Source organism: Schistocerca piceifrons, chromosome 3, assembly GCF_021461385.2.
Source record: "Schistocerca piceifrons isolate TAMUIC-IGC-003096 chromosome 3, iqSchPice1.1, whole genome shotgun sequence".
NCBI lineage: Eukaryota > Metazoa > Arthropoda > Insecta > Orthoptera > Acrididae > Schistocerca > Schistocerca piceifrons.
The window spans coordinates 944288357-944313944 of record NC_060140.1 but is presented as its reverse complement, the minus strand read 5'-3'; the positions used below and the strand labels follow the sequence as shown (position 1 = coordinate 944313944).

At 41.9% G+C, this 25588-nt stretch overlaps 1 protein-coding gene across 2 annotated transcripts in view; it reads left to right on the top strand.

The window, feature by feature from the left end:
- The window catches only part of LOC124789972 (steroid transmembrane transporter SLC22A24-like), a 107207-nt gene that overhangs the window by 16043 nt on the left and 65576 nt on the right, over nt 1-25588 (top strand). For both annotated transcript variants that reach the window (XM_047257510.1, XM_047257511.1), the window contains exon 2: nt 11278-11537. In XM_047257510.1, the coding sequence (XP_047113466.1) occupies nt 11278-11537 (260 nt within the window). The remainder of the gene's footprint in view (nt 1-11277; nt 11538-25588) is intronic.

Here is a 25588-nt window from a genome sequence, read left to right as displayed (position 1 = left end):
AAAGCTTCTATTCACTTCTTGTCTAAACTATTTATCGTCCACGTTTCACTTCCATACATGGCTACACTCCATACAAATACTTTCAGAACGATAAGTGATGTGAATGGAATTTGCATACATACAATATGTGCAGAGCACTTCTCTGCGAAATATTTGTCGAAAACTAAAGTGTTTTTTACAAATTATGGAGAGCAGCAATCAGTCGTCCAAACTATGCGCATCCCCCATGTTAAATTCTAATTCTGTTTCGGATTGACCGTGTTTTGCGTGGCAAGTTAAATCTCTGTTTTTGGATGATATACGGCACAGTATTATATTTTTATCTAGTCCATTCTTGAGTCCATACTTTGGTAAGGTGCAACTCATCTCTCCCAGCGACCTTTTCTATTTTAGGTGGCAGTCGTCCAGAGCAAAATCAGTTGTGGTTTGCGTCACCAGTATCTTCATGGATTGGTAGATCTTTATTATTCCAGATCTTTTTGTACTCGTTCGTGAGAGCATTTATGCGTCGTAGTTGACGGGATGGAATGTGGTTTCGTACTGGTAGACAAAATGGTTCAAATTGCTCTGAGCACTATGGGACTTAACTTCTGAGGTCATCAGTCCCCTAGACTTAGAACTATTTAAACCTAACTAACCTAAGGACATCACACACAGCCATGCCTGAGGCAGGATTCGGACCTGCGACCGTACAGTCGCGCGGTTGCAGACTGTAGCGCCTAGAACCGCTCGGCCACTCCGGCCGGCGTACTGACATTCCGTAGGCGTTGACTGATGACACTAGCAATCATTCTCACGGTGTTATTTAGCTGGACGTCTGTTTCTTATACATATGGACTACTTAGCCAAACTGGAGCACAATAATCGTCGCTTGAGAAAACTGGACTCAGAGCAGAGAAACATAGGGTGGAAGCCGATGCTCCCCAGGTTGTGACACACATCTTTTGGATAAAGCTGTTTCTCGTTTTCAGTATTTCGGGTATTTTTGATAGATGACCTCTAAAAGAGAGGGGTCTATCTGGGGTTACCCCAAGATGCTTAGGGGTTGTATTGTAAGTGTGGTGTTTTCAAATTGTATGTTGCGTTTTCTTCTGATGTGTTTATTAATTAGGTGAAAGCAGGAAACCTCCGTTTTGGTGGCGTTAGATTGGAGTCACCATTTGGGAAAGATATTTCACAGAACAACTAGATCTCCGTTAGAACTGCTTTTGACTGTTAGTTGTAGCTACACGTTGTTGCAAGTATTTAGTCGTTGACGTTATCAAACTTCCTTGATTTTGATTTTGGCGTGTCTGTTTTGTACGAACTGTTGAGAAACGGAGGAAGAACTGATCCGTGTGGTAAATCTTTTTTTATTTACTTGGTGATCTGATGTTGTATACCAAGACTACTTGGAACACTCGGTCATTTAGCATATTGTTGATTAGTCGAGATGTTGGTTTGCAAGGAATTACACGAAGAAGCTTGAACAGAATATATCACTTCTCTTCGGACTGTATTGTTGCCCATCGAAAGCTGAATGAATGCAGCTGCGGTTTTTAAGTTTACTTTGAAATCCTGGCTCGTTGGTGGTGGAGAGTAACAGAATTTTATTTATGCAATTTCGTTTGGCCGGATGCCTGCTTGTTCAAGCGGGACTGTCTCAAGTAATCTTGTACTGGGTCTATTATCGATAAGCCGTTCAAGTAGCTTGTAGGTCACACTTAGCAGGGCTATTCTTCGATAACTCTTAGGGTTATCAGCTGATTTGCCAGGTTGTAGATAATATTGAGATTATCTTCGAGCATTTAAATTCTTGCGGTATGTTATAAAATCAAAGCATAGAAAGCAAAAGACCACAGAGCAGTAAGTTGATGCAGTCTTTCTCCAGTATTGTTAGTGATGCACCTATCGCTTATGTGTGGGTTTATGTTTTTATTGAGATCCCCATTGTACTGTAATGGTTTTTAAATGCTCATTATTACGCTTTTGTTGATGTTTTTGCAGCCCACTTAAAATCAGTTCACATCACATCTTTGTGTACTCTAAGGCTGACAGATTTACTGCATATTGTTCGTCAAGTAGTACACCATCAGCGCATACTACCACTTGCGGCGTGACGGGGTCGGTTGTCTGCGTTTTTGTTATCGCTATCGTCCAGTCCACCTACCTCGACCATATTCTTGCCCATGTCCCTTCACTCTGTAGCAGCATATAGGTGTTGGGCAGTGTAAAGCAGCCATGATGAAACCACCACCTAATACGTACCACACAGAGACCTCGTAACCCTTGTTGAAAGCCAGTTCCTGCAAGTTCATGATAAAAAAAATCGGGCGTTCGGGATCTTCAGTCTACTTGCAAAAATGCGTTTTGAAATTAGATTAACTCTGCTTTTTATTCACATTGAAACACATGAACTGGCTATCAAGTCCGTATTTAATATGGTAAAACGTTATCATTCATAGTTCACTGTCTGTATAATATATAATATTCACTAGAAAAGCAGCCATAATTTTAGTAAGTCCGACCCGACTAATTATCACGTTCTACCAGTCACAGACCCACAACTATTCGCGAGTTAAACATTCGGTCGTTTCAGTGGTCTTCTTCGTAAGAGTTGCTCGCCAAAATATTCCGTGCACAGCACGAAACACGCCACGCGGAGCTGTTACTACGACCAGAAAGTTCACACGCTCATATCTCTCAAACTATTTAATTTAGAAACACCAAACCTTCATCGAATTGTTCGTAACTGCAGTCGCTTCAGTCACGATATGTTCGAACCGAAATTAGCTCACTATTTCCTCATATTACACAGTATTTTTATGAAGCGATCTGACATCGTGTTATCCATAGACCGTCTAGCAAGCGGCTCTCTCTCTCGAGGTACTCTCCTCTCTGCACACTCCTCTTTTCGCAGGGGAACGGCGTAATTCTTATCGGCTGTTGATCTAAACGACCAATTAGAACGTTCCTTCCAGATCATTATCGCGGCAAATCTTGCCTTATCCAATCACTAATTCGATAGTAATTAATGTCAGCAAAACTTCAAATTCTTGTATTTTGTTTAATCAAAATAAACGAACTGCGAAATATTCTTCAAATTGATAAATAAACTTATTAGGCCTCTAGCTTCCAATCTGGTTACTTTTATACAAAAGCAAGAGCACACCGACATACACCACCTGAATCGTGGTTCCAACATAACTTTCCCACGGTTCGTTATTACAGGGTTTCTTGTAAAATGCAATATTGAATTGTAATGTATGTCCGAGATACACCCTCTCAATCATTCTCACGCATTCACACGGAAAAATATAATCAAATAATAACTTTGACCGATTTTGGTATTACGTAATGCATAGTGACTAAAGTTTAAAAAAATCCTAATTAATTGATTTTTATGCACTGCTAACTTTGGAATGGCTTCAAATCTGTTATTGTTCCTAACTTGGTTTTAAAAAACAAGTGTAGGCTTGAGGACTTTTAGGTAATTCAGAATTATAATAAATAATAACTATAAAAATAGTTATAAATAATAACTATAATAAATAAAAATCTGAAATTTTGACAGCATCATTCCATTAATAACAAAGGCCTGTGTACCAAATTTGAACAAAATCGGATAATAACTAATATGGATTACTTAGATTCGTAGAGAGTAAGAACCTTCATATCGACTGAATGTTGTGCTATGCGGTTCTCACAGCAAGCAGTGTCAGCTGTGCTGTGAGCAAAGCGAAAAAAAAAAAAAAAAACCATGCTGCATCCACCGTACTAGAAGGCTGCGTGCCTTACTGCAACGAATGTCATCTCGTAGAAACTTGCTGCGTTACGCACTATTGAATTTTTTGGAGTTGTCATTATGAACGGTGACTGTGCATTGTCCGACAGATACCCACGGAAGTTGTAACCTCCCCCTCACTTATCGACCTTAATGACAGTGAAAAATTAAACCGCATATACCTAATGGAAATCTGGGAAAAGCAATCGTCACTGAAGTTAATCTGTCGGTAAAGAGGGAGGAAAGGGTTACATCTAAATGAAAGGAAAAATGCAAATGAAACTGGTGGAAATTAATTTTGAAAAAGAGTAAAGTTAATAATGAAAGTAAATGTGCGGTCGTTACGTTAACAATTAACTGGCGTTAATGAGATATTTGGGATTTGGGGAAAATTACGGTCGCCAGTCCTATGGACAACTACTATAATAACTGAAAAAGAAAGGTTAATGCACATATAATTAGCACTAAAGCCATGGCAACTGAAGGTTGACACGTGTTGTGTGAAAACGAATGTTTGTTAGAAGTATTCAAACTCAGTATTGGCCTCCTACTACCTATTCACATATAATATAGCACAATCGCTATATTTCTAACCACTTTCATTTTGTCAACAGATGTCTCCTTCCCAGGCTGGCTGATTTAGCACCATTAACCATGAACCATGGACCTTGACGTTGGTGGGGAGGCTTGCGTGCCTCTGCGATACAGATAGCCGTACCGTAGGTACAACCACAACGGAGGGGTATCTGTTGAGAGGCCAGACAAACGTGTGGTTCCTGAAGAGGGGCAGCAGCCTTTTCAGTAGTTGCAAGGGCAACAGTCTGGATGATTGACTGATCTGGCCTTGTAACAATAACCAAAACGGCCTTGCTGTGCTGATACTGCGAACGGCTGAAAGCAAGGGAAAACTACGGCCGTAATTTTTCCCGAGGGCATGCAGCTTTACTGTATGATTAGCCGACCTCGGGGAACATCAGTTTGGATTCCGTAGAAATACTGGAACACGTGAGGCAATACTGACACTACGACTTATCTTAGAAGAAAGATTAAGGAAAGGCAAACCTACGTTTCTGGCATTTGTAGACTTAGAGAAAGCTTTTGACAATGTTGACTGGAATACTCTCTTTCAAATTCTAAAGGTGGCAGGGGTAAAATACAGGGAGCGAAAGGCTATTTACAATTTGTACAGAAACCAGATGGCAGTTATAAGAGTCGAGAGACATGAAAGGGAAGCAGTGGTTGGGAAGGGAGTCAGACAGGGTTGTAGCCTCTCCCGGATGTTATTCAATCTGTATATTGAGCAAGCAGTAAAGGAAACAAAAGAAAAATTCGGAGTAGGTATTAAAATCCATGGAGAAGAAATAAAAACTTTGAGGTTCGCTGATGACATTGTAATTCTGTCAGAGACAGCAAAGGACTTGGAAGAGCAGTTGAACGGAATGGATGGTGTCTTGAAGGGAGGATATAAGATGAACATCAACAAAAGCAAAACGAGGATAATGGAATGTAGTCAAATTAAGTCGGGTGATGTTGAGGGTATTAGATTAGGAAATGAGACACTTAAAGTAGTAAAGGAGTTTTGCTATTTGGGGAGCAAAATAACTGATGATGGTCGAAGTAGAGAGGATATAATATGTAGACTGGCAATGGCAAGGAAAGCGTTTCTGAAGAAGAGAAATTTGTTAACATCGAGTATTTTAATGGAGTGTAGCCATGTATGGAAGTGAAACATGGACGGTAAATAGTTTGGACAAGAAGAGAATAGAAGCTTTCGAAATGTGGTGCTACAGAAGAATGCTGAAGATTAGATGGGTAGATCACATAACTAATGAGGAGGTACTGAATAGGATTGGGGAGAAGAGGAGTTTGTGGCACAACTTGACCAGAAGAAGGGATCGGTTGGTAGGACATGTTCTGAGGCATCAAGGGATCACCAATTTAGTATTGGAGGGCAGCGTGGAGGGTAAAAATCGTAGGGGGAGACCAACAGATGAATACACTAAGCAAATTCAGAAGGATGTAGGTTGCAGTAGGTACTTGGAGATGAAGAAGCTTGCACAGGATAGAGTAGCATGGAGAGCTGCATCAAACCAGTCTCAGGACTGAAGACCACAACAACAACAACCAAAAAGAATCGCTACAGTGTTCACTTGAAGAAGAAGCAGCGGAGAAAAATAGCAGTTCCACACTAAGACAGGTACAGACACATTATTTTGTGATCTGTCTCTGCATTGTGAGCCTAGGAACATGTGGAACGACAGATGCGTACAACTGGAAGCTCGAAGTGGGGAAAGATGCATCAAGGCAGGCAATGATGACGGAGCCCGCTGTTAATGGTTGCTGTGTATCTGAGGAAGGGATGAGTTCTCTCTTTGAGTCGCTATTGCAGCAATACGTTTTATAAACCAGTATCATGTGGTAAGAGAGGCATTGCCCAAACCGACAGCTGTTTCAACAAATAAAGCTACTGATTCATCAGCTATCGACCACCTCAAAATAATTACATTATTCCAGTGAAAAAATCCATAGTTACTTGCATATCGTGGTATGTCAGAAAGATTCGAATATTAAAAACATGGAAACATACTGTCCCCTTTGCATGCTATCATTTTCTAACATTTAGTTTTGATGTTTCAAATCGTTCACGAAATACGATGGATGTTACGAATATTTTATTCTGTCTTTATCATTTGCTTGTGCAAGCAGTTCTGACTGTACTACCTATAAACCATTTTCTCGAGACTATAGATAAATATAGATCCTCTACCAAATTTAAAGAATTATTCAATATCTTAGCTACATTTTGCTAGGAACGATGTGTGATCACTGTGCACCAAAACCAAACTCATAGCGAGTAGCTCAATTTTATAGGCAATTCATTATGAAGCACCATGGAGCCATCACCAGCTTGCACAGTGTCTTATTAACAACTTGGTCCATGGCTTGTTCTGTGGCACTCTCGAACCCTACCAACTCAAATCTGGACTCATCTGACCAAGCCATGGTTTTCCAGTCGTCTAGGGTCCAAACGATATTTCGCCGCACTGTCCTAACGGATACGTTCGCCGTACGTTCCACAGTCACATCTGCGGTACTTTCACGGAATGTTCGTTGTCTGTTAGCACTGACGATGCTACGCAAACGCCACTGCTCTGGGTCGTTAAGTTAAGGCCGCAGGCCACTGCATTGTACGTGGTGAGAGGTGATCCACAGACATACAGAAAACAGGGCAAACGCATTGCAAATGCGGAATATTTGGGTGGAGGCGACTAGATGCAGTCGAGTACAATGCTATACTACGCGTCCCGATCCCAAATATGGTGAATTTGCGCTAGGTGTTGGCAGCTGTACTACGAGAGTCACTTCAAAAGAAATGCACACTATTTTTTTTAAAATCCATCTTTTATTCTACATGTCTGAAAGTTTTACAGTGTGTAGATACATCCTTTAGGCTGGTGCGAGTGTAGGCATACCATAACTTTTCGGGCACTGTACAGATATAAAAGATAACTGCACTGTTTGTGTAAAATGTGTATATATTGCAGTGTAATGTTACTGTGGCTTATGTTGCGGCATGACCGGAGAAAATGAGTGTGTGTCCTATCGTGAGGGATGTAGAGGTAGCACATTGATAACTGTGAGGGTATGAGATACATTTTTAAGAGGTAAATTATGTGCGCTATAGATACTCAGATTCATTCCAGAACCACAGCCATCAAGAGGATTCATTACCTGTTCATCGATTGGTGTCAGAGTGCAAGCAGCAATCGTAATATTTAATTGTAGTTACACCGGTAAATATATTCCTGGTTCCCAATATTCTTGTGAATCTTGTATGTATTTGATGATCTGTAGACATCTTTTGTGGGATTTAACTGCCTGTGCAATATGGCGATGTGTACAAAATAGTTTTTTTGCCGCTGAAAGTCTCGTCTCCGGAAAACAATGGTGAACGGTGCTCCCACACTGGCAGCAGCAGCAGTTTGGCGACTGAATTCAGTGACGGGTGGGCTGTCCCATTAGGACTGATAAGAAGAACGTACCCCGTCCTATTCTGAGAAGCATTGCAACATCTCTCTCGTCACTGGACTCGCAGTGCAGCTGTGTGTCGTTGCACCAGCAATGGTGTCTAGGTGGACATGTGTTTCGACAGGTATTTCTTGGGTCTCAGGTATGAAAGAGATGCTGCTGCCTCGTGCTTGTAGGACCTGAATGGACATCGGTGAGTGGCTCGGCAGTTGATGGCCGTGTCATCACTTTGCAGGGGCTGCCGGTGCACCCTGACCTCAGCATCGGGTATTGGGTGGCAGGAAGTGTTTTTTATTAGCCATCTTTTGAAACTTCCTGGCAGATTAAAACTGTGTGCCCGACCGAGACTCGAACTCGGGACCTTTGCCTTTCGCGGGCAAGTACTCTACCATCTGAGCTACCGAAGCACGCCTCACGCCCGGTATTCACAGCTTTACTTCTGCCAGTATGTCGTCTCCTGCCTTCCAAACCTTACAGAAGCTCTCCTGCGAACCTTGCAGAATTGGCACTCCTGGAAGAAAGGATATAGCGGAGACATGGCTTAGCCATGGTCGCGAGTTCGAGTCTCGGTCGGGCACACAGTTTTTATCTGCCAGGAAGTTTCATATCAGCGCACACTCCGCTGCAGAGTGAAAATCTCATTCTGGAAACATCCCCCAGGCTGTGGCTAAGCCATGTCTCCGCAGTATCCTATCTTTCAGGAGTGCTAGTTCTGCAAGGTTCGCAGGCGAGCTTCTGTAAAGTTTGGAAGGTAGGAGACGAGATACTGGCAGAAGTAGAGCTGTGAGTACCGGGCGTGAAGTCGTGCTTGGGTAGCTCAGTTGGTAGAGCACTTGCCCACGAAAGGCAAAGGTCCCGAGTTAGAGTCTCGGTCGGGCACACAGTTTTAACCTGCCAGGAAGTTTCATATCAGCGCACACTCCGCTGCAGAGTGAAAAGCTCATTCTGGAAACATCCCCCAGGCTGTGGCTAAGCCATGTCTCCGCTATATCCTTTCTTTCAGGAGTGCTAGTTCTGCAAGGTTCGCAGGAGAGCTTCTGTAAAGTTTGGAAGGCAGGAGACGACATACTGGCAGAAGTAAAGCTGTGAGTACTGGGCGTAAGGCGTGCTTCGGTAGGTCAGATGATGCCGGCACGGTAGCTCAGCGTGTTCAGTCAGATGGTTAGCAGCCCTCTGTAATAAATAAAAACTGAGCTAATCGATCAACAACGAACTTAAAACGGATGTCTTACGACGTCCGCCCCGAGCAGATGCAACGAACAAAAGCGAACAAAATGAGATTAAAAAAAAAAAAAAGATGGTAGAGCACTTGCCTGCGAAAGGCAAAGGTCCCGAGTTCGAGTCTCGGTCGGGTACACAGTTTTAATCTGCCAGGAAGTTTCATGGAACCCATCTTTTGTTTAAACTATATTTCATCGATTTTACCGACCAATAGGATTCCATGAATTAAAAAAAAAACTACCCCATACATGAGAAGAATATCGATTTTATTAATTTGCATAAATTTTATACATCAACATGGTGTTAGCAGTGCAACAGTTAGAGAGAGGGTGGGTGTGAGTGGGTCACATGGAGCAGAACAGCAGGTTAAGTGCAGAACACTACAACAGTTTGAACAAGTTTTATGTACAATGCAGTACAATAGTTTAAAGGGGTGGGTGACAAAGAAGAATCCGCCACCAATGACGTTCAAAAGCATGTGAAATTCGAAAAGTGTACCAGAAAATGGTGGGAGAACATAAGTAATTGCCTAATTTGGTATCAAAGGTGGTCCAATAGTTTAAGGAAATGAGGGTGACATAGAAAACCACTAACAGAACTATAGGTTAAGTGCCAACAAAGGGCCGAACTTTAGGTTAAAACACCCAGTCTACAGTGCTGAACATTAGCTTATGCAACATGTTTGCCCCATGTAATCACTCCTCACAAGACCTACACGTTACCAAACACCAGAGAATGATGAACAAGAGAAATCCAATCCCCACAAACTGAATGTTTTTATACCCTTGAATTTCCTGTTATGAGATCCTTCCTCTCCACCAATTTCCATATATTCCATACACAGCAATCGATTTCTAGACAAATTCTTGCGCTAAATAAATTAACTGTATTCCATACACCGCCATAAATAATTAAATAATATTCCATACATTTTCTAAAGTGTTTAAACAATATTCAACACACTGCAATTGAATTCCCTCCAAATGACCGATCAACTGAGTCTCTTTTCCTGTCAATTTCTGGGAGGGATGTTGGGAGGGGAGGGGGCTTACCAGAGGGGAAGAAGTTTATTAATTGATTAGTTTAATCAAATTGATAAGAGTGAGACGGGCTATCGAATAACTCAGACCTGAAAGTGTACCTGCAGCAGCGAGGGGTGAGGTTTCCTGAGTGGGGATGGGAGTTAGAGGGGGCAGGTGCACAATAGGTTAAGTGTCTGTCAATCAAAAGGAAGGATCCTCCTAGTAGAACAATAGGATAAGGACCTGTCAATCAAAGGAGAACAATAGGTTTGCCCCTGAGTGCATATCTGCCTCTGAGGTAGGCAACCTGCACTAACAAAATGCGCTGATGGCTGCTTTGCTCTACTACTCAAATATACTGATCACTAACGAGGCTTCATTTCAATATGCTAAAACTTATTCCCGCATTGAGAGACTATTGTAAATGGTGAAGGAGAATTTATTATTAATGACTGAAGTCTCCGTTATGTGTATCTGTTGTGTTCATTAAACTTACAGAATAATGCTATGAACTTATGTATCAACTTAATGACTGTGTCCATGAGGGCCAGAGGTGGACCAATGTGTTATTGACTTTTTCTATTTGTGAAGCTCATTCTCTTGAATTAAGCATCCAGTTTCTCTGAAATTCTCACGACCTGTTTGCTTGCAGTCTGCACATGTACACCATACCTACAAATTTCCGTCCCATTTGGATAATTTCTCTGTGGTGCGTCATTTCTTTATTTTCTTTTCTTTTTTTTGGTCTTAGACTGTATTGCTGCACAGTCGTTGTTAATCTCGAAATAGTAACGACATAACGCTTAACTCACACAGCATTTCTGCTACTGGACCTAATAGTAATATCTCAAACAAATACAGACACAACTGAATCGCATGTGCATAGGAACTGAATTCAACAACGAAGAGCTGTAAGAGAAAACAGCAATAAAATGGACTGAGTGATTATACACAAACATAAAAACTAATTGAAATATTGTCGAAATAAATTTGGGTCAATGAGACTGCTAATTTTTGCTGCTGTGGTAATTGAAAACAGGACCAGATAACTCTACAGACACAAAAAACTATTGCCCACATGCTCTACCAGCAGACTACGGCTCTCGCTGCCTGATGCTGCAGGTAAATAACTTTTGTAGGCACAAACAAAAAGTAAATGTCTGCCTGTCTTGCTGGGGACTCATTACCGCTCCCTGTCAGTGATGGCGATAGTAACACCGCTGTTTCGTTATTCATTTTCAGGAGAAGGCTGGAAACCCAGAATGCAATACAAAAACAAAGGCTTCTCCAGCATTCGAGGAAGTCCTGGACGCCATTGGGTCCAGGGGGAAGTTCCAGATGAGGCTGAACATCGTCTTCGTTTGCTTTGCCTCATGCTTTGATCTGATGAGTGTCAACATGTTCTACCTGGCTATGCAGACTCCTGATCACTGGTGCTACGTCCCTGGCAGGGAGCTTTCCAACCTTTCAGTTGAGCAGTGGAAGAACCTCACCATACCGAGGTTTGTAGTGGGAAATACTTTAGCTTTCATCGATCGAATGTTCCGTCGGTTCTTGGTAGAATCTTTAATACTTTGTGGATGTAAACACACACGATACTTGTGTAATATTCTGTAGTATTTATTATTTATTTCACAAATCGTTTTTTGCCTTTTAAGCAATCATCAGGTACAAAGGTATGTGGTGCAGAGAAGATATTTTAATCTAGTACATCTGCAGAGTATCTCAGTTTCCAGGGATGACAAATGTTAACGTTAAGTTTAAGAGTAAAACAAGAGGGACTGTGTCAGTGTAAATGCAGTACAAGATTATTTAACTAAGATAAAATAAAGGAAGGAGGACGAACATTCTTCAGGTAAATTAAATTAATGAACATGTGTCCATCAGACCAAGCTTAGTACTGAATGACCAGGCGCAGCTCCCTTACTCGCCACTACTAACGGCAGATGTTCCTCATAACCCCGTCCAGGCCATGTTGTAAATTCCTCCCCTTACTCACGCGCCCCATTTTCCTCTATTTCAGTTACTACAATTTCTTATGTTGTGTGAAAAAATACTTTGTATAATCACAGATGACTGGCTCATCTGCTTAATTTCTCTACTACAACTTATCTGTTTGTAATGTAGGAGCTATTAAAGACAAAATTATTTTTTTCAGCCACATCTTTGGAATATGTAAACGAATTTTGCTGTTGAATTTATTTTCTTCTATGAACAACTGTTGTAATTTGTATACAGCTAATGTATAACATGTTTTACCTTGGTTAGATAGTCGTACATCGCATTTACACTGAAATAATCCCTGATGTTTTATTCCTAAACCTAACTTCGGAAATGGAGATAATCTGTAGATGCACTAGTTTAAAGTATTTGATCCAACAAAATTTCACTGTATCACATACTTTAACTTTCTATCTAATGATCACGTAACAGCCGAAAACCGGTTTGAGAAATAAGTAATGAATGTTGTAGGATATTACACCACCATTGTGTATATTGTCATTCATATTTTGGCTTTCATCTATTACAGTTGCCTATTAATTCCATGGAAGGTGAAACACAGTAAGTACAGCTTATTATAGGTGTGTGTACGGCATAAAATCCTGGTTTAACGTTATCATTCGGAATATGTAGCGTAAACAGAAAACGTTGCACTTTCAATATTAAAAAGTAATACACTGATGGCGCAGCTTGCTTGCTTGAAACATGGGACATGTGCCACATTGGGTGCAACTACTTTCAGAGTCAGATCTTGGAGAAAAATCTATCAGAAAATCCAGAGAAGTTACGGTTCAATTACACACTGTAAAAGAAAGGTTTGGGTACAGATCTTTCGCCTAGTTCTTCACACAACAGTCTAGTGTCTAAAATGAAAACAGCAGACAGAAAGTGGGAACATTAATCTCCAAATTTAAAAATGAGTTCATCCGTAAGGATACTTCTAATGTAATGTTGTCTGACCATCATACTTACAAAAATAAGCACTACCAGTACTGAAAAGCAGTTTAGACCATTCGTTACGAAGATAACTCCAGAAAAATTTCTATTACAGACAACTTTATGCGGAAGGTAACTATAACTCAGAGTCATTGTGAATAATAATAACAATACTCAACACTCAATAACCATTCAAATTATCACAAAAATTATAACAATTAAGAAGTCAAGAATGGTGGGGTATTTCCAAAAACCACAGATCTGTATCAAGGTGATTTATTCCTACCCTTTCACAATTTCGCTCAGTGATTTGTATTCTTCGCAGATGAACTTGAAATGCGTCTATACTGACGTGAAACCGGTAGCTGCGAATAAAGCACTTTTCATACTGCTATGCGGCTTCTGGAAACACCTCATCGTTCTTGACTTTTTAATTGTTATAATTTTTTTGATAATTCGAATGGTTATTGAATGTTGAGTGTTGTTATTGTTAGTCACACATTCCTATTAGCTTTTATACCGAATACTCTGTGTAAAGTGCTCCTTTTTAAAGCTTATCTTTACCAAGAATCTCTCAGTAAGAAAACAGCTGCGCAGACTCTATATCTCCAACCATACTCCGCAAACCACTGTGAAGCGCACGGTTGTACAACATGTTAAGATGTTTTCGTTTCCCATTCACGGGAAAGTGATTGCTTAGTTGTCTCTGTGCTCGCTGTAACTAGTCTTCTTTTGTCTTCGAAGTACAACATACATAGGAGGTACGGTACATTCCTTGGTTTGTCGGTTAATAATAGTTCTTGAAACTTAGTAAATAGGATGTAGAGGTATAGTTGGCTTTTATCTTGAAGCATTTTGTAAGCGGCCTGTGACGGCGTTGGGGGGTGGGTTGCGTGCGAGAGTTGGTGGAGTTAAACAAACACAGACAATCCTCATACGACTATACACCACGTTACGTAGCACATGCACATGGCCACAATATTCTATGACTGAGCGCCTAGACCTCACGTACCTATCTCCTGTCTGCGCTTGTTCTCTTTTTGTTCCAACCACCAGCTAAAGATTGATCGGAATTGTTTATTTACTAATTAGCTGCGGGTTGGGGGAGCATACACACGGCCAGAACCACAAACATCTGGTAAAGACTCACGTTTCTTCCACCAGTGCAACGTGGGCTGCACTGTTCACACAAAAGGTGCAAATAAGTGCGTGCATGACAGCTGGCATTTTTCAGAGAGTAATTTCTAGGGTACTGTTGGTCACAGAGACAAGGGGTCAAGTGTTCTGGATAACCTTAGGCCTAGAGACCATTTGCATACTTTCGGAATAACGGGCATGCTGTCACTTCTTGTTTTTATTTCCGGTTTGGCCATTTGAGGACAACGTTAATTCGCGTCAGTTTCTTTTCTTCTGGGCTTTCTCTTTGTCCAATATTCTTTCATTCTCGTGCTTTGCAACCTTCTTCGCTCTTCTGACTTTGCTGTGGGTCTAGTTCCGTCTTCAAAACCTGTGAAAGCCTAGATTTTTTATTTAAAAACTACTCTTTTGTGTTACCTGTTTCCTGTATTCCTATTTCTTCTAGACGCCTTTGCACCTCTTGGACCCAGTGTATTTCGGTTCTCTTGTCCACCAGAAACAGTATTATTTGCTGTGTTAACCTCCCATCGTCCATTCTGAGGATTTGTCCAAAGATCAGACTCCTCCTTTCGCTGCTGATGTCCGAGATTGTCTCTACCTTGGTGTATAGTTCCTGGTTCTCTCGTCTTCTAAATTGACTACCTTGTGTTCTTCGAGGTCGCACTGTCCTCCTGAGAATTTTTCGTTCCACGCGTTCTAGTCTCTTACGTACTCCTGTTCTTACTAGGTTAAGAATTTCTGCTGCATGTAAGACTATTCTACAGTACAGAGTCAAAATTTAAACAACACACATTTCCTCCAGCCCAGGAAAACTGAACATATCGGTTGGTTGAAACTGGCAGAAGTAAAGCTGTGAGTACCGGGCGTGAGTCGTGCTTCGGTAGCTCAGATGGTAGAGCACTTGCCTGCGAAAGGCAAAGGTCCCGAGTTCGAGTCTCGGTCGGGCACACAGTTTTAATCTGCCAGGAAGTTTCATATCAGCGCACACTCCGCTGCAGAGTGAAAATCTCATTCTGGAAATATCGGTTGGTTCTTATAACATTAGGTATGGTCTAGGGTGGACCTTAAGAGGCTTAGAAAGCACCATTTGTTCATGGGCAGTTCCTGAGAAAACCTAAAAGAAAAAAAAAAGATTTTCGGGTGTCAAAAGCACCAATTGTGGCGATATCGACTTCCATAATTTTTATTAACGGAAAATAGTCGAAATTTTTATCATATGTTTTTAAGATGATGTTATTCAGGAACCTTGCAGTTTTCTTCAGTATCACAACCATTAGCAAGATCCAGAGAGTCAAAGTTACCGTACTTGCGCTTGTAAAATATGGAGGTAATATCTCTTGTGAGGCATAAATGTAGCTTTAACTCACGTAGGTAACATATGGAAAAAACTCTAGGGTCACCACAAGGGTACTGATGTCACAAAATAATGTTTATAGCCAGCATTTTTTCACCAACAAAACTTTGTGACGCCTTGTCTCAGAAAAAACAACACTTCACGCCTGTACAAATACGCCCAAAGTGTTACTGCAGTGACAAAAATTGGCTGAAAAGAAAACCCGGAAACATTGCAAGTAAAATATTTCTAATAATATTTTTTCTATTTTAAGATATCATGAGTCAGACATTTCGGTGATCTGCTATAAATGCGCAAAGAACCCAAGAAAAATGTCAATCAACCTATTTTGTGTTAAACTTATATTATACTTTCTCATTGTCTGTATGTGTCAAAGTATCTAAATTTGTCGAATTACACACATCAAAAAAAGTTTTGCATCACCTCGGTTCCAAGAGTTCCACAACCCGTACAGAAAATTGTAATAGAGATCAACATAAACATCATGTCCGCCCTTTTTATTGCTCATGAAAACCACAAATTGCATATTGTACTACCATACAGCGAGACCTTCAGAGCTGGTGGTCCAGATTGCTGTACACACAGATACCTCTAATACCCAGTAGCACGCCCTCTTGCCTTGACGCATGCCTGTATTCGTCGTGGCATACTATCCACAAGTTCATCAAGGCACTGTTGGTCCAGATTGTCCCAGTCTTCAACGGCGATGCGGCGTAGATCCCTCAGAGTGGTTGGTGGGTCACGTCGTCCATAAACAGCCCTTTTCAATCTATCCCAGGCATGTTCGATAGGGTTCATGTCTGGAGAACTTGCTGGTCAATCTAGTCGAGCGATGTCGTTATCCTGAAGGAAGTCATTCACATGATGTGCCCGATGGGGCCGCGAATTGTCGTCCATAAAGACGAATGCCTCGCCAGTTTGCTGCCGATATGGTTGCACTATCGGTCGGAGGACGGCATTCAGGTATCGTACAGCCGTTACGGCGCCTTCCATGACCACCAGCGGCGTACGTCGGCAGCACATAATGCCATCCCAAAACATCAGAGAACCTCCACCATGCTGCTCTCGCTGGTCAGTGTGTCTAAGGCGTTCAGCCTCCAAACACGTCTCCGACGATTGACTGGTTGAAGGATATGCGACACTTATCGGTGAAGAGAACGTGCTGCCAATCCTGAGCGGTCCGTTCGTCATGTTGTTGGGCCCACCTGTACCGCGCTAGTGCAAAGATGGACCTCGCCATGGACGTCGGGAGTGAAGTTACGCATCATGCAGCCTATTGTGCACAGTTTGAGTCGTAACACGACGTCCTGTGGCTGCACGAAAAGCATTATTGAACATGGTGCCATTGCTCTCAGGGTTCCTCTGAGCCATAATTCGTAGGTAGCTGTCATCCACTGCAGTAGTATCCCTTGGGCGACCTGAGCGAGGCATGTGATCGACGGTTCCTGTTTCTGTGTATGTCCTCCATGTTCGAACAACATCGCTTTGGTTCACTCCGAGATGTCTGGACACTTCCATTGTTGAGAGCCCTTCCTGGCACAAAGTAACAATGCGGACGCGATCGAACCGCGGTATTGACAGTCTAGGCACGGTTGAACTACAGACAACACGAGCCGTATACCTCCTTCCTTGTGGAATGACTGGAACTGATCGGTTGTCGGACTCCCTCCGTCTAATAGGCGCTGCTCATGCATGGTTGTTTACATCTTTGGGTGGGTTTTGTGGCATCTCTGAACAGTCAAAGGGACTGTGTCTGTGATACAATATCCACAGTCAACGTCTATCTTTAGAAGTTCTGGGAACTGGGGTGAAGCAAAACTTTTTTTGATGTGTGTATGTCAATGAACTGTCAAAGGTTCACTGAAGTGTAGAAATGGTTTTATATAAGCAGCATACCTTGCTGTAGGAGGGAAAAGAAGGGTGCTAGCGGAGAAACACTCCTGTCGGAGCACAAACGAGGCGGCTATGTTCTTCTTTAAAAAACTCTGACAGAAGATGTGGGGTATCAGCCCCTCAACTCTCATACCACCTTCTTCATCAAAAATTTTGGCATGCTGACATATTCGCGCTTTTTTGTGCTGAAACAGAGTAGCAGGCAAACAGCGACGGTGGAAGAGAGACGAGACAGTGTCGGTGAGAGAGAAAGAGAGAGGAGCCAGTGACGGTGGGAAAGAGAAAGTGGTACTGTAAGAGAAAGAGAGGTGGATGAAGCCAATAACAGTTCCATCAAAAGAGAGAGGAGAGAGGCAGTGTGAGTAAAAACAGGAAGTGAGTGGATGGAGATGGAAGCAGTGGGAGAAGAAGAGAAAGGAGACATTGGAAATGAAAAGTACAGATGAGCGGAGACCATGCAGTGGTCTGGGGATCTGAACACACTCTCAGACCAGCGGACTTTAACACGTAGGTATGGACCGAAATTTTAAGGTTTCGTTGGACCCCCTGAAATTATTGAGGTGCCGGAGTATGGCGGGGACAGTGGCAGTGAGAAAGAAAGAAAAATGGATACAATGTAACTGATGATGATGATGATGATGATGATTTTTGGTTTGTGGGGCACTCGACTGCGCGGTTATCAGCGCCTGTACAAATTCCCAACCTTTACTCAGTCCAGTCCCGCCACTTGCATGAATGATGATGAAATGATGAGGACAACACAAACACGCACTCCCCAGGCGAAGAAGATCCCCAACCCGGCCGGTAATCGAAACCGGGACCCCGTGATCTAGCAGTGCTAGCCTCTAGACCACGAGCTGCGGACAGTGTAACGGAGTGAGGAGACAGTGGCAGCAGGGTATACTGTAAACCAATGGGTGAAAAGGGAGACAATGTGAGAGACGTATGTAGACTGTGGCAGTGAGAGGGAGATGCTAAGTATGAAGGCTTAACTTTAAAGAGAGACTGTGTAAGACGATTTAGAACGCTCTGTGTTAAAAGAGCGCGAAAATGTCCACATGCTAAAATGTTAGGCGTGGAAAACGGAATGAGGATTGAGGCAGTTGGTTTCCCACTTTTCTGTCAGAGTGTTTTAAAGAGGATCGTATTCGTCTTTTCTTGTGCTCCGACAGGAGCGTTTACATAATTACTATTTCTGCCACACGGTGTACTTGCAGTACGGTATACCCTATAGTTGTACTGCACAGCCTCTCTATTCGACTACTAGTTCCGTAAACAAGCAAAATCGCTGTCGACACATTTCTCGCCATTAATGTTAATTCATCCAAAGTGTTCAGCTAATGTTTTTTACGAGTGCACACATAACCGTTTCGCGGCGTGGCTGGCTGTTGATCTATTTATGCGATAAGCGAACGAAAGAGTCCACTCGTAAAATTCAGTTACACAGATGACAAGTTCCCTTCAATCAGAATAATCGCCGAATCAGGATCAAGTCCATGTTAGCTGATTCCGTAACAGTGGCGACGCGGCTGGCTGTTACCTTGACGATGTGGCACAGGACTGTGGAACTCGCACCTTTCATAATACTTCGCTGGTACTGTTGAAAAAACTGTAAAACACTCGGCCTTTACGGTGAAAGCCTTGACCATATCTCACCAAAGTGGTGGAATTTCCGTTTTTGCACGCCACGACTCCGGCACTATGTGTAGCGTCCACCGCTAAGGCACTAACTAGAGCACTGTATAGTATAAACTAGACAATCCACCATTTTGAAGGTGCTCGTTTAAAACTCTACGGAACACTTACACTTTTTTTTTTGTTCTTAAATTCATCAAATGTACATTCCTTGCGCAGATAATATTACAGCGTAGTAAATGTATTCGCTCAGATTTGACTTTAAGAGACAAGCAAATTAAAGTAGGTGATTAGACGAGTATTTCGAGATATGATACATTCACTTACGTTCCACGCAAATCATACGTTGCTCTACTACATATTTACCAAATACTGTTGAAATACGTCCCCAGTATTGTATTTTCGGGTCTAGTGAAGCAGGGATACAACCCGTCGGCTTTGACCAATGACGTCGTACATTAGTCATAGATAGCAATGTCTTCACTTCGAGGCATAGATAGTAAAACAGTTCTGTGTTCCGGATAAGGGCTATCATTGTACATTAAAATTATTCGCAATGATATTGAGGTAATTTGGAGTGTTAGTTTGTTATTGTAGAACAATTTATACTGTCTTATTTTCGTTTATAGGAATGGATTTGTCTGTTTGCGGGTATGTAATTTTCGTTACTGTCTCTCTAGGCGAGCTTCGGTTATTCCTCGATATTTCCCTGCGATAAGTTCACTTTTCCATTTGCTTCTTTCACTGTATTTCATTATTTTGACATATTTCACTGTTTTTTTCCACCAATATGTGTATTTTCTTGTTGTGAAGTACGTAATAGAAATTTCTCAGCTTTCGATCTTCTTTCGTTTCCCAGCACTAGTATCAGTACGACATTTTCGAATGTGTACTTGCTATATCACAGGCGAAACCCCTGACACAACTAAAATTTGTATCCCGTCCTTCACTTCACCTTTACACCGACACTATATATATCAATTGGCGAGCAAGATACAAATGTTGCATATAGCTATATAGCTCAAGTAACGAATGGGATACTATTAGCGTCCAAGGTAACAACAAAACTACCCCATAGTGAAGTACGGGTACAAATTCTACATGTGTCGTCTTCTTGTCTCCGTGTAGTTCAGTTGTGGTACAGGTTGCAAATGTAACTTGCGTCTATTTCCACCTTTTCGTTACCAGTGTACATATATAGAGGTCAACGGAAGCCTGGTATACATATATTACATACTTTGGTCCTTCTGTCATCAGTAGTACTGATATGTACGTAACAAAGGACTGTCAGAAATAGCGGAGACGAAATAAACAACACATCTACAATTTGTATCCCGTGTTCCACTTACGGTTTACTGAAGCGGAGGATACATCGTTCAAGTGAATAACAGAACAGTAATGCTAGTGAAAACGAAGAAATCGACTTACGACACACTCGTATTCCGTACTGTGCTTAAGCAACAAACTTCGAGTGAGCTTTTAATTTGTAGCCGGTGTTTCATTTACAGTTTAGTGAAGCAGGGGATACATAGTTCAAGTGAACAACAGGACAGCAATGCTAGTTGAAACTGAGAAATCGACGTACGCTGAACTTTTATCCTGTACTGCACTTAAGCAATACAGTTCTAAAGAGTTTCGAGATATAACTGACATACATGTAACGTGATGTATTCTTTGTTAGTAATATATTTCATTCATTTCTTTCTATTGTATTTTGCGGAGAAATACTAAGATACAAACACGCGATATCGTTAACGTGAAAATGCTTCTGGCCCTTATACAGGGTGAGTCATCTAACATTACCGCTGGATATATTTCGTAAACCACATCAAATACTGACGAATCGATTCCACAGACCAAACGTGAGGAGAGGGGCTAGTGTAATTGTTTAATACAAACCATACAAAAATGCACGGAAGTATGTTTTTTAACACAAACCTACGTTTTTTTAAATGGAACCACGTTAGTTTTGTTAGCACATCTGAACATATAAACAAATACGTAATCAGTGCCGTTTGTTGCATTGTAAAATGGTAATTACATCCGGAGATATTGTAATCTAAAGTTGACGCTTGAGTACCACTCCTCCGCTGTTCGATCGTGTGTATCGGACAGCACCGAATTACGTAGGGATCCAAAGAGAACGGTGATGGACCTTAGGTACAGAAGAGACTGGAACAGCACATTACGTCCACATGCTAACACCTTTTTATTGGTCTTTTTCACTGACGCACATGTACATTGCCATGAGGGGTGAGGTTCACGTACACACGTGGTTTCCGTTTTCAATTACGGAGTGGAATAGAGTGTGTCCCGACATGTCAGGCCAATAGATGTTCAATGTGGTGGCCATCATTTGCTGTACACAATTGCAATCTCTGGCGTAATGAATGTTGTACGCGCCGCAGTACATCTATTGTCGCCGCAGGCTGCCACAATACGTTGTTTCATATCCTCTGAGGTTGTAGGCACATCACGGTACACATGGTACATCATGACGGAAACGTATTGGACGTGCATGTAAAGTTATTGGTCTGCAGTAGCGGTGTTTGCGCCGTTGCCTCGGTCTTCTAGTGAACAGAACGGCTTCGCACTTGTCGACGTTTACTCTAACACGCCATTTCTCCAACCAAGGCTCGGCCACTCTGAGTGCAGTCTGTAGGCGTGACATAATGTTTGATGGTTTCCAATCTTGCGCAAGGATGGCTGTGTCATCCGCGTAGATTGCCACCATTGTGTTGTGTGTGGTTGGGAGATCGTTTATGTAGAGGTTAAACAGCAGGGCCCCTAGGATGCTTCCCTGGGGTACTCCCGCGCTCTGTGAAGCTGTGGTCTGCGGGTCTTGATGGCACGTCGCAGCTTGTCCAGTGACAAACAGGAACAGTCCCAGTTAATTTTGGAGCCAGGTTCCAAAACGTCAATGAAAATGACACCACACTGATCCCAGAAGAAGGAGGCCGTCACCTTTCGTCCTACTGTTCGTGAAAGTCTTGGTTTGTTCTTCCGAGGGGAACCCGGATGACGCCACTCCACGGATTGGGTTTTGCTCTCAGGTTCGGACAAAAACAACCATGTTTCAGCCTGGGGTAACACTGTTTCCACTCTTCAGTAAAGGTCTTCATGAGACCCCCGCACACATTTTTCCTCATTTCTCTTGTCAGTAATCTAGGCACCCAACGCGCACATATTTTTCTATACCTTAGTGACTGCGATACCACACTACCCAATGACAAACGAGTCATTTCAGCAAGCTGCCGTGTCGTCATACATCTGTCATTTTGGATGATTTGATCAGTGGTCTCCTTATTCACATCACTCACTGCCGTCGATGGTCTACCGCATCGTGGATTGTCCAGTAGAGAGAAATCACCTTCTTTAAACTTCTGCAACCGCCGCTGGATACAGCTGCGATCCACTGTGTCCTCCCCATAAACAGGGAGCAACTTCCCGTGGATCGATGTGGCAGAGTCATCGTCGTTCTTGAAGAGGAACTCCATCACCGACCGTTGTCGCAACCTGACATCTACTCCACGGTCCTTTATGGCTCACCTGTATATAAAAGAAAATACTTTTATACACCAACTTATAGATAAATGTTCCAAGTATGTTCACAAAAAATTTCATTCTCCTCCTGCAAAAAATAAAAAAATTAGAGACGACTATGCCAAACTTTATTATCGCACAATCAGCTTAACAGCTCACGCATCGAAGCTGCTTACAAGAATAATATACAGAAGAATGGAAAAGAAATTTGAGAATGCGTTAGGTGACGATCAGTTTGGCTTTAGGAAAAATAAAGGGACGAGAGAGGCAATTCTGACGTTATGGATAATAATGGAAGCAAGGCTAAAGAAAAATCAAGACACTTCTATAGGATTTGTCGACCTGGAAATAGCGTTCGACAATATAAAATGGTGCAAGCTGTTCGAGATTCTGAAAAAAGTAGGGGTAAGCTATAGGGAGAGACGGGTCATATACAATATGTACAACAACCAAGAGGGAATAATAAGAGTGGACGATCAAGAACAAAGTGCTCATATTAAGAAGGGTGTAAGACAAGGCTGTAGCCTTTCGCCCCTACTCTTCAATCTGTACATCGAGGAAGCAATGATGGAAATAAAAGAAAGGTTCAGGAGTGGAATTAAAATACAAGGTGAAAGGATATCAATGATACGATTCGCTGATGACATTGCTATCCTGAGTGAAAGTGAAGAAGAATTAAATGATCTGCTGAACGGAATGAACAGTCTAATGAGTACACAGTATGGTTTGAGAGTAAATCGGAGAAAGACGAAGGTAATGAGAAGTAGTAGAAATGAGTACAGCGAGAAACATAACATCAGGATTGATGGTCACGAAGTCAATGAAGTTAAGGAATTCTGCTACCTAGGCAGTAAAACAACCAATGACGGACGCAGCAAGGAGGACATCAAAAGCAACTCGCTATGGCAAAAAAGGCATTTCTGGCGAAGAGAAGTCTACTAATATCAGATACCGGCCTTAATTTGAGGAAGGAATTTCTGAGGATGTACGTCTGGAGTACAGCATTGTATGGTAGTGAAACATGGACTGTGGGAAAACCGGAACAGAAGAGAATCGAAGCATTTGAGATGTGGTGCTATAGACGAAAGTTGATAAGGTGAGGAATGAGGAGGTTCTACGCAGAATCGGAGAGGAAAGGAATATGTGGAAAACACTGATAAGGAGAAGGGACAGGATGATAGGACATCTGCTAAGACATGAGGGAATGACTTCCATGGTACTAGAGGGAGCTGTAGAGGGCAAAAACTGTAGAGGAAGACAGAGATTGGAATACGTCAAGCAAATAATTGAGGACGTAGGTTGCAAGTGCTACTCTGAGATGGACCAAAAAAAAAGCGAAACTTTTTGAACGCCCTTTGTATTTGGGAAGACTGACCTCCACCCGGTCATACAAATTTAGGTTACCTGTGATTTCCCTAATTCACCCAAGACAAAACCTGGGATCGTTCGTTTGGAAGACTAAACCTGGTTTCCTTTGCCTTTTTTCCATAATACGATTAATCACTACGTCTCTGACAACCTCGTCGTCGACAAAAAGTTAAACCATCTGATCTTCCAATACCCGGATAGCTGGATGGGAATTTGAACCTTCGCCATGTCATGCAACTGTTGTTGTCGTGGTCTTCAGTCCAATGACTGATTTGATGCCGCTCTCCATAACCCACCTAATCTTCAGCATTCTTATGTAGCACCACATCTCCAAAGCTTCTACTCTCCTCTTGTCTAAACTATTTATCGTCTCTTTCGCTTCCATACATGGCTACATCTATACAAATACTTTCAGAAAGGACTTCCTGACACTTAAATCTGTTCTCGATGTTAACAAATTTCTCTTCTTCAGAAACGATTTTCTTGCCATTCCCAGTCTACATTTTATATCCCTCCTACTTCGACCATCATCAGTTATTTTGCTCCCCAAATAGCAAAACTCATCTTCTACTTTAAGTGTCTCATTTCCTAATCTAATTCCCTCAGCATCACCTGATTTAATTCGACTACATTTTCTTATCCTCGTTTTGCTTTTCTTGAAGTTCATCTTATACCCTCCTTTCAAGACACTGTCCATTGCGTTCAACTGCTCTTCCAGGTCCCTTGGTGTCTCTGACACAATTACAATGTCATCGGCAAACCTCAAGGCTTTTATTTCTTCTCCATGGATTCTAATTCCTACTCCGAATTTTTCTTTTGTTTCCTTTACTGCTTGCTCAATATACAGATTGAATAACATCGGGGAGAGGCTACAAACCTGTCTCACTCCCTTCCCAACTACTACTTGCCTTTCATGCCCCTCAACTCTTTATAACTGCCATCTGGTTTCTGTACAAGCTGTAAACAGCCTTTCGTTCCCTTTATTTTATCCCTACCATTTTTAGAATTTGAAAGAGAGTATTCCAGTCAGCATTGTTAAAAGCTTTCTCTAAGTCTACAAATGCTATAAACGTAGGTTTATCTTTCCTTAACCTAGCTTCTATGAGAAGTCGTATTCGAATACAACTACAGTGTGCTAAACTTTCCACTACCTCGAGCAGTGTTCAGTCGGGAACCCGTTCATGAGGAAACAAACAATTACAAAATGTCAAGAAGTACGCTTTCAGTGATTTTCCAGACGCGCACCAGTCGGCAGGTTGACAAGAAGGAAGATATCGCTAAGTGCCAGTGTTGACGTAAGGATTCCGCGAGTCGCCTGAGGAAATTTCTAGAAAACCTATTATTCAAGCCCCCAATAGAATCCAAGTCGAGAAACAATATAGATATGAAAGCAAAATGGACTGTGACGTCCCTTATCAACACCTGTCGAATAGTAGTTGTTCATCGTATATGACGTTATTGGAGGAAAGACACTTTTATGAAAAGATCACGGGAGCTTCAGCAAAAAACATTCCGCTAAACGTAGCTCGCCTTTGGCTGTGAAACTAGTGACACAGCTGATTTTATTCACAGAGATTTCCGAAAGGAGTTCGGGACTGGACCAAATGGTCGACTAAGAACCAAAATACAACCTTACGGAGTATCCTCACAAATATGTGACCGGTCGAAGAATTTTTAATTAATACA